The sequence below is a fragment of the Pithys albifrons genome, chromosome 6 (assembly GCF_047495875.1).
Source record: "Pithys albifrons albifrons isolate INPA30051 chromosome 6, PitAlb_v1, whole genome shotgun sequence".
Classification (NCBI taxonomy): Eukaryota; Metazoa; Chordata; class Aves; order Passeriformes; family Thamnophilidae; genus Pithys; species Pithys albifrons.
The window spans coordinates 35,839,585-35,853,024 of NC_092463.1; the positions used below are offsets into that span (position 1 = coordinate 35,839,585).

At 44.9% G+C, this 13,440-nt stretch overlaps 1 protein-coding gene across 5 annotated transcripts in view; it reads right to left on the reverse strand.

Moving 5' to 3' along the window:
- Positions 1–13,440, reverse strand: part of SLC8A3 (solute carrier family 8 member A3) — a 119,755-nt gene that overhangs the window by 86,496 nt on the left and 19,819 nt on the right. For all 5 annotated transcript variants that reach the window (XM_071558200.1, XM_071558203.1, XM_071558202.1 and 2 more), the window contains exon 2: positions 10,942–12,753. In XM_071558200.1, coding sequence (XP_071414301.1) covers positions 10,942–12,707 — 1,766 coding nt within the window. In that variant the 5' untranslated portion in view covers positions 12,708–12,753. The remainder of the gene's footprint in view (positions 1–10,941; positions 12,754–13,440) is intronic.

The following is a 13,440-nucleotide window of genomic DNA, read 5'->3' on the forward strand; positions in this document are numbered from 1 at the left end:
AATGCTGTGGTTCACACTAGGGGGTCTGCATTTCAACTGGCACCACAATTATTTCTCTTGCCAGAACATCCCAGCTTGTATCAAAATCTTACAGGGTATCAGCAGAGAGGGAGGACACTACCTATCATGGAGCTCAATCACTTCAAGACATTCTGTATCACTGGCTATTTTACTACACAATAAGGGGCAAAAGACTAGTTTAAAGTGTTAAAGAAAACTCCCATTCTTCAAACTTCCCAGAACGCTTTAGAGAAGATGGCAAAGCTGGAGGTGAGCAGCTCTGGCTGGAGTGGTCCAAAGGCTGGGAAGAGGATGTGGGTGCAGTGATGCTCACACGCTGCTAACAGGTTTCTTCCGCTGGCAGGGATTCCCTGCAGAAGCATTTGGGTAAGTGCTGTACACCACTGAGTTCAATCTGCGCTAAGCAGATTAGTTCCTTACCGGTGAAAGGTTCTGGGCAACAGCAGACAGTTGCTCACCATGTGATATGAGGGGGCTGTCATTATGTTTCATAGATATGATATAATTATATGCTCCCTGGAGGGTACTTCTAATTGAATTATAGGGTGTCTCACAAGTATTCTGGGCAGTGGTTCGAGGAAGCTCTCACCGCCCAAAATAAGATAGAGATACCCTTTAATTCCATTAGATGTACCCTCTGGGGAGCAGGCCATTACCTTATGCTGCAATTCACTTTAAAAAATAATCTACCCCCACCAAATTGGAAGGAAGGTACCCTCAGCAGAAGTTTCTTGTTGCTGTGTACTTTTTTCTTGGGCCTCTCCTCCACATTCTCACAGCCCTGAGAAAATCCCTTTCCTGTCACCAGGACAGCCCTGCACCCCAAGATAAAAATCCTTTGGCAAGGGCAGTTACCATTCCCTGCCCAGGTAGCTGCTGGGCTCCATTCCATGTGCAGTGCCAGGAAATATGGCCCTGCATAAGGTATGACATGCCATGCTACATGTACAAGGGAGTCTCCGCCTTCTTAGAAAAGACCCTGAGGGGCGTTGTCCAGAGGTATGACATTGATAGTCCCAGGCCAGGCTGAACAGGGACTTCAGTGAATACAGCACATGCTGGGCAAGGGTCCCCCCCTTAGCCCATCCATTTGCCCTGTCTTCAAATGCCCCAGAGCTGTGAATCGCCACCCTGGTCCCTCAGAGACAGACAGAGTGGCCCTAGGACAACGCAGTTTGTTCCCCTGAGGATGGCCATGCTTCCATCACCTCATCACAGAAAGCCAGTGGCCTATTTCAACCCTTGAATTTTGCTCTGTTTTAGTCTGGGCTCATTCAGTTTTTCCCTTATGAACCAGATCTTCCCAGGGGAGCTGAAGCAGCAGGCTTGCAAAACCAGCTGCCCTGCTATCTCTGCACAGCCTGCCAGTGGGCTGGGGGCTGGTATGCTTAAACTGCGCTGCACTGTAGCACCTCACCTTCTCCAGCTCCTGGATGGCCAGAAGCACTGCACAGGAACACACAGGGGACCTAATGTTCCCCCCTGAACTTGGGGAAGAAAAAAGCCCACCTGCCCCTTACTGATGCTCTCCCAGCACCAAAGACAGCAGATCCTTATCCTTTGCTCTTTGCCCTCTCCTCTGGGCACTGTGCTCCAAGGAAACTACTCTGCACTTCTCTCCTGCTCTGTCACTGCTGTCTACAACTTACTGTCAAGCCAGGGGAGATGCCACATCTGTTATGCCTTTTTTTGCTGCTCTGTACCATACAAAGGATGGGTTAATCAGGCCTCTGAGGCTTTTGGGTTTTTTTTTTAGTTACCTCAAGGGAAAGTCAGCACCAGCTGCCCACCACAAAATCTAATGACCTACTGAAGCTGCCATCAGCTCTGACTCCCACAGACCATGTCTAGCACTGCTCCACTTGTCAGGCAACAAAAAGAACAAGAAAGATAATTATGCCAAGAATTTGCTAATTATAGAACATGAAGACCTTCCAACAGGACAGGCACCACAGTCACCACTGAGATCAACTGCATGCAGCTCCTCACACTGGTGTTATAGCTCCTTCCTGGTGCTATAGTCTCTCACCAGCAGTAGCCAAGCTTCTCCACCCTGCTACAGCCTTCAGGTACTGCTTTGCAGGATACAGCTGATGAAACCCTAGGAGCCCAGCTGCTAGGCAAGCAGTTATTGCTCATACATAGTCTGCTCACTGTGCTTCTGCATTATTCAACACTCTGCCCACCTCCGGCAGTGTCAGCTAACAGGACACATCTGGGAAAAAATGCCAATTCGTATGTTTTCTCTCCCCAGCTCCACTACAGAATGAGAAAACTACTGTGAGCTATCAAAGCCCACCACAACTGACCCCAAAAGTAAGCATTTCTGATGTCTTAGCAAACAGAGCGTTTGATGCTTACTAAGTCTTGCAAAGCCAATACACTGGTCCTGGCACATCCTTCTGAAACAGCTTTGTGGCCCAGTTGTCCTTATTGAGGGAAGTGGAGATAGTAGTATTAGGCCAAAACTCTCAAGCAGATGAGGTAAAGGAGAGACCAATCCAGGAGGGAAGACAGGTAAAGCAGAGATAAGTGGAGCAAAATTTCTACATTAAATAGTGATAGCTTTATCACACTTCTTTCTCTAAAGGATAAAAGCAGAGCAGCACAGCACTCAGGTGGGTATTTCTATGAGGATAGAAAGCAAAGCACTGCACAGGCATATCAGCAGATAAACCATCCCTGACATACTCAGCTCAACAGCCATAGCACAGGCAGGAGCAACCACTCCTGGAAACTGGAGAGGTGGACAGGTGAGAGAGGAAAAATCTCTTTGCTCCCTAGCACCTGAAAACACTGAAGGAGATTTTTCACTGTGTAACAGAAGGATGAGATCAGAGCCATGGCTTTTGCTCACATGGAGTAGAGCATCAAGTCCTGGCCTGTTTTTAACACCTAGAAGAGCTCCACATGAGGACCTGGAAGGAGAGTGGCAAGACACAGCATAGGTTGTGAGGGATGGGCTGTCCAGAGAAAGGCTTTGAGGCACTGCAGTCTAGCCCTGGGGCTGCACTGTGCTTCACATGAACCTGCTCAGGCTTCATGGCATTTCAGCGGGAGTCTCCATTGGCCTCCTAAGGACAGTTTCTGCAAACCCTGGCAGGAAGAACTGGTCCTGTTTGATATTCAGACTTCCATCTCACTGCTCTTCCAGCACAATCCAGCCAAAGGGTCCAGCCCACCAGGCAGCCAGCGCCTGCTCAACTCAGCTTTGGCTAAAATGCTCACAGCAGCATCCAGGCAGAGACTTGTAGGGTCTCATCTGTCAACTGCCCATCTGCTAAGACATCTGTAAATATGTACCAGTCCACATTCCTCCCAGCTTTAAATCTGCTGTTTTCACTGAAGTTAAATGGAAGATGAACTTGGTCCCTGATGCTTCAATCAGCTAGCATAGCAAATTCTTTTATCACCGTTTTTCCTGACTTGAGGTAAATAAGCCACAAGCCACATTGGTAACAGGTAAATCATCTCTTATTAGAAACAGCTGCCACCCTGCACCAGGGGAAGCTGCTTCTCTTCAGCCACATCAAAAACATGCTGAAGGACCTTGGGTTGGGGAGACTTTACACTCTGTTATCTTCCTCATCTCTTTTACAAAATGGTAAGTCCATAATTAGCTCAAACTTTATTGGCACTCTGATTTTCTAGAAGTCACAGGCACATTATAATAATTCTGTAAGTAGTATTCCCACTGTTGGCTTGAAAAAAAACCCCAGCACGCAGTTGGAATGATATATGGTCCATCAAGGTTGCCACTAGCATCTCTTCTTATCCCCTGAAGATGCATCATTCAAACTGTGCTTTCTTCTCCTTCTTACAGGTGGCAAACAAATACAAACTATGCCTCTGCAAACCTGTCTTAAAAGGGCATGGCCCCTAAGCTATTCATTTTGCAAAGGTGCTCCACTCAGTAAGGCATGAGTCAGTATGAGTAAAGGAGGCAAAGCCACAGTAGACTTGTTTTATCTTGTATCAGTTCTGGTCTGATGTTTGTTTTTAAACCCAAAACTTGGTGGTGTCATTTGTCGGGGTGAATTTCCCTGTATTTGCACTGAACTATCACTGCCCTCTCCAACACCTCCCAGAATGTCCCTTACAAGGCCCTCCTACTTCAAGAATCCATGAGCTTCCCAGGGGCTTCTCTGCTAGATCAGAGCACGTACCACCATCTCTACAGAGCTGATCTGTGCCACATGCCTCTTTTTTGAGCTGAGGTCCCAGGCCTCTCCCGTTTAATGATGTCACTCACATTAACTCATAGAAATGCCTCCTTTGATGGGCAAGAAGTCACAGTCCCTGAGACAGGATGTTGTTTGTCCTTCTTCATGGACAGATGGCAAGTATATCCCCCTGACACCTGCCAACAGGACTATCTGGGAAGGTAAAGGTCAGCTCAGGGCTTCTCTTCTTCCCAGTGTGGTGTCAAGGTCTCACATTTCTGCAGGCTGATTTTACATACACTCCAGAAACAGTCTCCTGACGCCTTACACTAATCCCCTGCAGGTCACATCACCCAGACCTCACAGTGGGACAGACTGTAGCAGAAACTGAAGCATTTGCACATGTATGTAAAGGAATTCAGTTAAACTAGACACTGTTGAGACTGTTAAAAACACTGACATGAGAATTTCACAGCAAGAAGCAAATACAACAGCCTTCCACCACTGGTAGAATAGTAGGGGAAAAGTTGTTTAACTGGAGGACAACTGCTACTGTTTTCCCTTAATGTGAATTAAAAAAGGGATCAAGAACTTCAAATTTAAGTGAAGGAGCAGAATGAGAAAGCCAGAAAGTGCTTATCCACTAATAAAGACAAACTGGAGAAAAGTCTGGAGGATTTAACCTCAAGATGCTCTAATGGGAAGGAAGCATGTCCTGAGAGAAGGAAAGCATCAGCCTCACACAACAAATTCTCATTGCTTGGAGTCCCACTTATCTGAGTCTTATTTGAGGGCTGTTCTCCTCAGAGCACAGAGCCTTAGGATCAATGCATGGTGCATAAGAGCTGTTGAACAAAATTTCAGACTAGAGTATAGAAATAATTTTATTATTTCCTCAGTCATTAATTGGAGTCATCACAGCTGATACAAGTAGAGCAAAGTATGCTGATGCAGCACACTTCCATGTCATGTAGACAAAATTTAATTTAGGAAAAAGAGCATCGAAAACTGTGGTTCCAGTTCTCAGCTTGGGGGAATGGCGAGATATTGCAGCTACTGCCTCTGTCTGTACCAACCCAATTCTCAGTGGCTCGGGAGAGGTCAGTGAATCTGTATAAATTCACTGTGGTCCTGAGTAACAGGAAATTATAAGCTTGATGTACACAGACCTTCTCTGGATATAGCACAGGCTAGCAGTTCAGGGAGATCAGTTTTTATTCCTGTCTTTGCCTTTCATCTGCTGGGTAATCCAAAAGGAAAAGAAGTCACTTTCTCTGTAATCTTTTTCCCCCCCATCTGCAAAATGGGAACAACTGTCTCAATCTCCTTTGCAAAGTGCTACAAAATTTACTGATGAAATACCATGCAAAAGAGCTAAGTATCAATAATAGCATTTCCCTCAAAATGCCACAGCCATGACTGTGTAGGTGATCAAATTAAAAAATTAAGTTGACAGTTTCCTCAGGCGCTGCATGGCAAAAAGGAAGGGCAATTAATGATGCCAATCCTCAGTGTGACATCCTTCAACCAGAAAACTGCCATTCACTTTTCTCCACTATCACCTTCACCAGATCTGCTGGGAGAAGCTAACATCAATCAGGAAAATGAGCAAAGGGTTAGGGCCCAGGTATCTCTGCATCAAAGGATGAGTGGACAGGAGGAGAAAAGGAGGAAGAGATACTAATCTTACCAAACAAGTGTGGCACAACACACAGGAGAGAGGGTGGCAGCAGCAGCATATGCTGTCTGCTCTGGGGCAGTTATTAATCACCAGGCTTGGGGCACAGCACTAATGTGACCTTGACCCAGACAGGACCACCTCAGACCATCACGTGCATACACAGACATACACATCATAAGCTGCCTGCCAGAAAGTACCTGAAGTCCCCAACAGGAAGAAATGCATGTGGTTTTTCACTGCTCAGTGCCATGGCAGCACTTTGGAAGACCAGCCTCATCAAACTAAACACATACTGGGAGACAGCCCAAGGCTCACAGAGCCTCCATGGTGCAGCCCCAGCCATGTACACAGCAGCCTGGGGATTCTCTGGGAAGAAGCAGACAAGGAGAGACAACATGGAACTTGCACACAACATTCTACCTGAATCCTAAACAAAAAAATACTATCTCACTGCCTCCCAAGGCAGGCTTAATATGTTTGTTGTCACAGTCTCTGTACAAAAGGAGGAGACAGCCCTTCTGATATTAAGTGCTCTGCCTAACACACTCATAGATAAGAGATTGTGGGTTCCCACGGTTACCAAAGTTTAGCCACACTGACTTTGTGAAGAGGCCTCTGCAGGCTGTTAAATACCAGTCTAACATTCAGCATCTCTGAACACTCCTGTTACTTCCTGAGCCACAGCAACACTCTGTGAAGTATAGGCTCAGGGCAGATGGCTATAATTTCAGCAGCCTTCAGGTCCTGCAAATAACTTAGCAACCAGAAACAAAGGTGAGTTATAAAGCAGATCTCTTTGGCCTAAACCTTAACCTTGGTATTGCTGCTGCAAGTGAGAGGGCCACAGCAGAACTTGCCACTTCATTGTCTAGCTGGCATATCAATTAACTACTGATAACTTGTGGATCTTCCCAAACTTCCTAAAACAAGATATAGGCAAATTTCCATATGAATTTGAGCCATTTTAAGCAGAAAAACACTTTAAACAGAGAAAATTTAAATTAAATTTAATGACTTAATAGGAGTTCTCTTTATTATGCAAAAAGAAAATCCTTTAAAACCCAATTCAGTTTTGGCTTATGGCTCTTAATGGTTCCTTTATTGCTTGGACATGATAAAGCAGCAGGGTCAATCATTCTACATTTTCACACCTTCAAGAACCTAACATTTACTTCCATGCAAAATCATTTAGGAGAAAAGTATTCAGTCTTCTTGGAAAAAAAAAAGGTTTGGAATTGATTGATTCTTTTAGTTGATAAGAGAGCTGGGATTCCAGGATTCTACTTCAGTTGTTTAGGTCGGATCTGACCCTCACTGGTACAGGGGCTCAGAAATAACACAGGTATTGAAAAAGAAGCAGCAAAGTCAAATATTTGAGACTTGATCAAGTCCCTTCTCAACAGATGACAACATTCAAGATTATGTGGCTTGATTTATAGCTATTCAACACTCAAACACACCCATACACACACACAGCCACACACACTGCCTGGGACCAAATTTCAATTATGACTGCATTGTTTCAAGCCTCCTTATCTCAGCCTGCTTTCTCTTGTGCTCCCACCCAAATGTGAGTAAGGAAACTTTGACTGTGTTAGTCTAGAAAGAATCACAGAGGCAATAAGCAAGACCCGCTGGCAGGATCCATTTCCCTCTTGTTCTGTAATGCTCTCATAAACTCAGGGTTTTTTAGTCCCATATATTCTAGGGAAAGCCTCTTGAAATCTGTCCTGAGATTGTTTATTTTATCTTGTTATATCTAAGTGAAGATCCCTTCTCCATTTAGTTTCCAGGGAAAGTGCTTATCCTCAGCCCTAGGGATCTGGTAGATGGCCCGTGCCTCTTCTATAATTAAATCTCAGGGATGCTATGTAATCCAGTGCCCCTTGGATTAATCTAGCCATTGCTACACTTTAGGAGGCTGACCTGGGAACTACTTACAGATTGCCTGCTGCTGCACAATGCAAGATGGAGTTTTTTAGTTCACGTGTTGGAGAACAAGCTGAGAACATGAACTGAAGCTTCTGCTCTCCTTCAGTTTACACAGATACCCAGTGCTTCTTTGTGGCCGGAGTTCTGCAGATCCTTAGTGTACGTGCACAGCCACAGCAAAGTTTAGCACTGTCTTACATGTTTGCAAGATGTTATTAATTAATTTCCTTCCTCCATGAGTCAAAAAATCTTATCAAAGTGACTCCATGAGGAGACTGAGAATGTTAAGGCAGTGAGGTGGGCATGTAAAACTCCTGCACTGAATTTTATGCTGTCATGAAACTAGAGCCCAAGTTCCATCTTTCCTAAGCAAGTCTCTAATCAAACCGCTGAAGTGGGGACAATGAAACTTCTCACTGCTTTCTGATTCACTTAATATTGCCTACTGATCATCTTAGTCTCCCTGCTCTCCTCTCTGTTCTGCACTGGCTCAGCAGACTCTTGGTTCCCTCTTCAGTGTGCAGGGTATGTTAGTATCTCATGGTGGATTCCCCTAAGTGGCAAGGCATCTAGGAGGGCAAGGCCTCAAACATTCAACCAGACAATGCTCTGGCTATTTGGTGACCCAGTGTCTTCATACAGCTTTGTACCAAGGGATACTATGATTCATACACTGCCCTCTGGGTCAGCAAAACTGTCCCAAACAGCCTGTGCACCCATTTTCCCAAACTGGGCTGAACAAATTGTTTGTTGGAACAGTAGCATTGTAGGTCTGAATCTCCAAATTCAGATCTAAATTGCCTTAAATTTGTTTGCTGCCTAAATATTTGCTAAAAAGTATTTTTCTGCATTCAGATTTAGAAAGCAGAAAAGGAAGAACATATTAAACACACCTATTACTGCTTCCAGGTTTCTACAACTTCTACCACCTGCACCTCAGAGAAGAGCTAGCAAAATGCAGCAACTGACCTGTGTTCACTGAATTTAAAGGCCAAGGACTGATTACGGAAAACTACCTCCACATTTCCAAACCAGAATTCCATTCCTATAATTCCTGGAGGTGCGACTAAAGGAGTGAGTAGGGAGTGAATAAAGCTATGTGCTGACTGACATGATATCCCTCCTTATTAGGCTTAGTAGTTTGATTAAGTGCTATGTTGAGCCAGCTATGCTAATTCCAGCTTCAAAAGAAATTACTCTCTGCTAGCCATATGGTCTCCATGGCCACTGTGGCTAGTAGGCTTAGTTCCCAGCATGATTCTGCTCTACAAGTGAAAGTCACAATAATGCATCACGTGTGGGCACATTTTAAGCCCATCAAAAATGTCTTAGCTATGCTCTAGGGCATCTCTGGGTCCAAAACTACAGCATTAAGCAACCTACACATGTGTGTTTTCTGGACTGCCTTCTTCTTCATTAGAATCTCTCCCACAAGGATGCACTTGGCCCTGCTGAACATGACTTGTTTTAATGCAAATGAAGCAACTATATGGGTATGCTCTGACCTTCTGTCACATTTTTCAAAGACAAAAAGAAGTCTTCCGTTGGACAGAAGATGAGAGAAAGGGAATATATTTTGGAGTAAGGCATCTTATGGGCTTATTCTCTGATATCCCAAATCTGCTGGCCTTTCACTTTGAGCAAGAAAAGTCTCTTTGCTTCAAGACCTGGCTGAAGCAAGGTAGTACCCATTATATTTTAGGTAGCCTGCTCACAGGAGACTGCAACCACACATCTGACATTCTTCTTCACTTTCTCTAGAGAAATCAGCTTGCGGCTCAGTTAAGAAGACTAACCTGCATGGTCCATCTCCCTGAAAAGGCCAGATGAGGACAGCTGATCCCCTTCCATCTCTGACAGCGGCTGAAGTCAGCCAATCAGGAGCTTCTCTTTCTTTAACAGGAAGAGCACGTACTTATAATCAAGCATCAGGACTGTGGATATTAGCTGGATTAAATGGTTTAGTGGGCTAAGGCAGAAGGTGCTACTGAATTAGGGCATCCCTACTCCATAGTATTTAATATATTAACATACTTCTGGGTACAGTATTGGGAGGCTTGGTTCAAAGATCTCCTTCCTCTGATGCCAGATGCAAGTCTGCACAATTCTTCCTGTGATGGGTCAAGTGATTAGGCAAAAGGAACCTAGGCACTTACCACTAGGGAGTTTTAGCACCAGGCTCACATCCCTCTCCTCTCCCTACTCAGCTAAGGGATTTTTCTTATTCGTCACTAAAGTTAACAGCAGGTACTTAGAGCAATTAGACATTATTGCCCTTCTACTTCCTAGCTTAGTATCAGCTACTTTGTATGAAATAAAAAAAGCTGAATTAATAGTATGGGCACTGCTTCCCTTTTTATTCTGTATGAAAACACTGGGTCATGGAGCCACAGGGACAGGCTCTGATCTGCGGTGCTTTAGACCAATATTGCCACTTGCCATGGTATTTTATAAGGGGAAAAAACAGGTAGCAAATGAACAGATATACAGAAGTCATAGAGAAGGTGACATGGGGAATATGGGTAGACCATAGGGACATAAAGGCTGGAAGGATTCCAAGTCCAGCAGAATAGCTTGCAGCTGTGCCTATGCTGGAAATTAGCTGCCCCATGGATCTGACAGTTGCACAGACAAGCCTAGAAACACAGGTATGACGTGTTGTTCCTTTGACAATAAAGTCCCGTGTCTACTCAGCAGTTCTGGCTTGCCTGGGAATAACTGTTGTGAACCTTTCATCTAAGGACTGCAACAAACTCCTGTGAGCTCTATGTTTGGTGTTCAAAAAGAGGCTTTCCCGTATTTGCCCAGGCAAGTAATACCTCATCCTTTTCTTTCTCTCTCTAGCTTAACTCTCCATTAACCCTTAGCTTTAGTACAGGGCCTCAGAGAATAACATATTTTCCTTCTATTCCCTTGCTCCCAGTATTTCTAAGCCTCAATTTGTCATTCCCAAGAGGGAAGGGACAGGAGCTTTGAGCTCTTAAATCCTGCTGTCGGTTCTTGCCTGAAAGAGGTAAGTAGGGAAACTGATGGAAAGGTGAAGAAAGGAGCCTGTCCCTTGTCAGCATTCACCTGTAATGGATGCAAAACGTGGGGTTAAACACCAAAACTAGACCCAGGAACAGAAATGAACGGGGTACTTACACAGTTTCATCATTCTTGAACTCCAGCTCCCCGTAAGTGTCTTCAAAATCTTCTCCACCTCCTTTCGCTGTCCCTTCTACTGTCCTAAATGGCACTATGACTGTACCCCGAGCACCTGATGTCCTTAGGACTTTCACTTCCATCACACCAATGCTCTCACTGACGTGTATAAGGTCACACTCAAATGTGAAGATGCCAGCATGGTCATCATCCAGGATAGTCACTGTGGCCACACAAGGAGATGCCAATATGGCCTTTGGGTATGGGGAGTTATTGAGCTCTGGAGGTTCCTCACTCTCCACCACACGGAGATTACTGAGCCGCACAAAGAAATGCTCATCTTCCTCAAATATGTCATCATCAATAATGCCCACTGAGAACTCTTTTTGTGTCTCTCCTGATTTCAGGACAACAGTCCCCTCTGTGAACTCATAGTCAGCACCAGCATTGGCAGATCCATCCTCTGTTTTATAGTCCACATAGATGGTCTTGGACACGTCCCCTCCTTTCCGCACCACTGTCAGGAGAACGGCACCACAATTCTCAAGACACTGGTAGGAGCATGGGTCAAAATAAATTTTGGAGATGAATTCCTCAGGTTCCTCTGGCCGCACCTCATGCAAGCTGGTGCTTTTCTTGGCTTGCTCAGCTGCATGCTTCTTCAGAATATTGCCAGCTCCTGTCATCATTCTGGTTGCTTGAATGCGATAAAAGGCTCTGCTCTTTTGCTGATGAGACAACGCGTAGTAGTTAGCCATCTCCACCAGCTGGTCCAAGTCCTTTTCTGGGTGCTTTTGCTTCAGGTCCTTAAGGATCCGGATCATCTCTTTGCGAGATTCATCCACCTCCTTCCCCTCCACAGTCACTAAGTTCCCATCCAGAAAGTGGGAGTTCATCATCTTGCCATCCATTTCAATTCCCTTAGGGTGGTCACCTTCTGATTCTATGATAATGCCTCTGTGCTTGTCAGTACGGTACTTTTTGTGCATATACTTATAGAAAAGCAGACGTCTATCTGCTATCCAGGCCAGAAGGACACAAAGTGGGAAGAAGAAAAGCGTGAGCAGGCCTTCCCAAACCTGAACCACACCTGGAGAGAAGACAGCAAGGATCATGTACAACCAGATGTAAGCAAAGATGCTCCATGCAGCTGTGACAAAAAAAACCCTCAGGTGTTTTATCTTTCTGGTTTCCCCATCAGGGATCACATAGACACAGATGGCAATGATGATAAACATATTGAACGCTGCACTGCCAACAATTGTAGATGGCCCCAGGTCTCCAGCTATGAATCCATGCCCACACACTTCTATCAGAGACAAAAGGATCTCAGGAGCAGAGGAGCCCAGAGCCATGAGGGTCAAGTTGGAAACAGTTTCATTCCAAATCCGAATGGTGGTCGTTGTGGTCTCTCCATTTGGTTTTTTAATTGTTATTTCTTTCTCCTGTGATGTAATGACCTCTATGGATGCCATGAAACGATCTGCAATGATGGAGACTCCAAGGAACATGTAGATCAGTGCTACAAAGTATACGATAACGCGGGCAATTTTGTCCCCAAGGGATGGGTTTTCTGGGTACCATATTGGCAGGATGACACCCTCCTTGCAGTCAAAAGATCCTGAACACGAGCTGTTTTGTACTGAACTGGTTGAGTCTCCCGTCAGGCCAGCATCCACCTGCAAACCATGCAAAAACAGTACAAAAGTAACCAGCCCAAAATGGAGGAAGGCCGAGGTGACAGGCTGCAAGCTTAACCACGCCATACACAAGATGCAACTTCCACTGTGTAGATCCAAGAAGGCCAGGAACCTGAAACAAACAAAACAGAGAGGGAAGAGGGAAGCATGAGAGAGAAGGAAGGTGCAACATTTACCCAAACACACTTCAGTATCTCACCACTGAAGAGCAGAGATACATGGGTCACTTTGAAAAAGGGATTTAGCAGGGACTCTTACAAACTGCAGCACTGACATGGCCTGCAGATGAAGATCAATTGCTAGAAAAGTAATTCAGAGGAAAAGTGTATATATGTAATAGCCCATTCTTAACCTACAACATGTGCAACAGAAGAACTGAGTGCTCAGCTGCCACTCAGCCAGGGATACCATAGTGTTCCCCAGCACATAGCAATTCAACTCAGCACAAGAAACCAAATCTAAGGGTTCCCCTGCCTCACAACCCAGGGAATAAAACAAGTCAAACAATCACTAGCAACACAAAAAACATTTAAGAACAATAAGCAATCTCCAAATGAAGTCCATTTGTAGAACATAATTCAGCTATAAATTATGAAGTATCTTAGTGGCCAAACCATCCCTATAGCCAGACCCTCCCAACAGGCTGCAGTCTCCAGAAGGACCCTATGGCTTCCCTAAGCTACTGAGACACAGGGCCTCCATTTCAAGAGGTAAAGATATGCATCCAGAAATAGGGCAGAGGACTTGTGCTCAGCAATGTGCCAAAGGCCAGTTTTCACTAGCCTTTCTTCTGTAATCT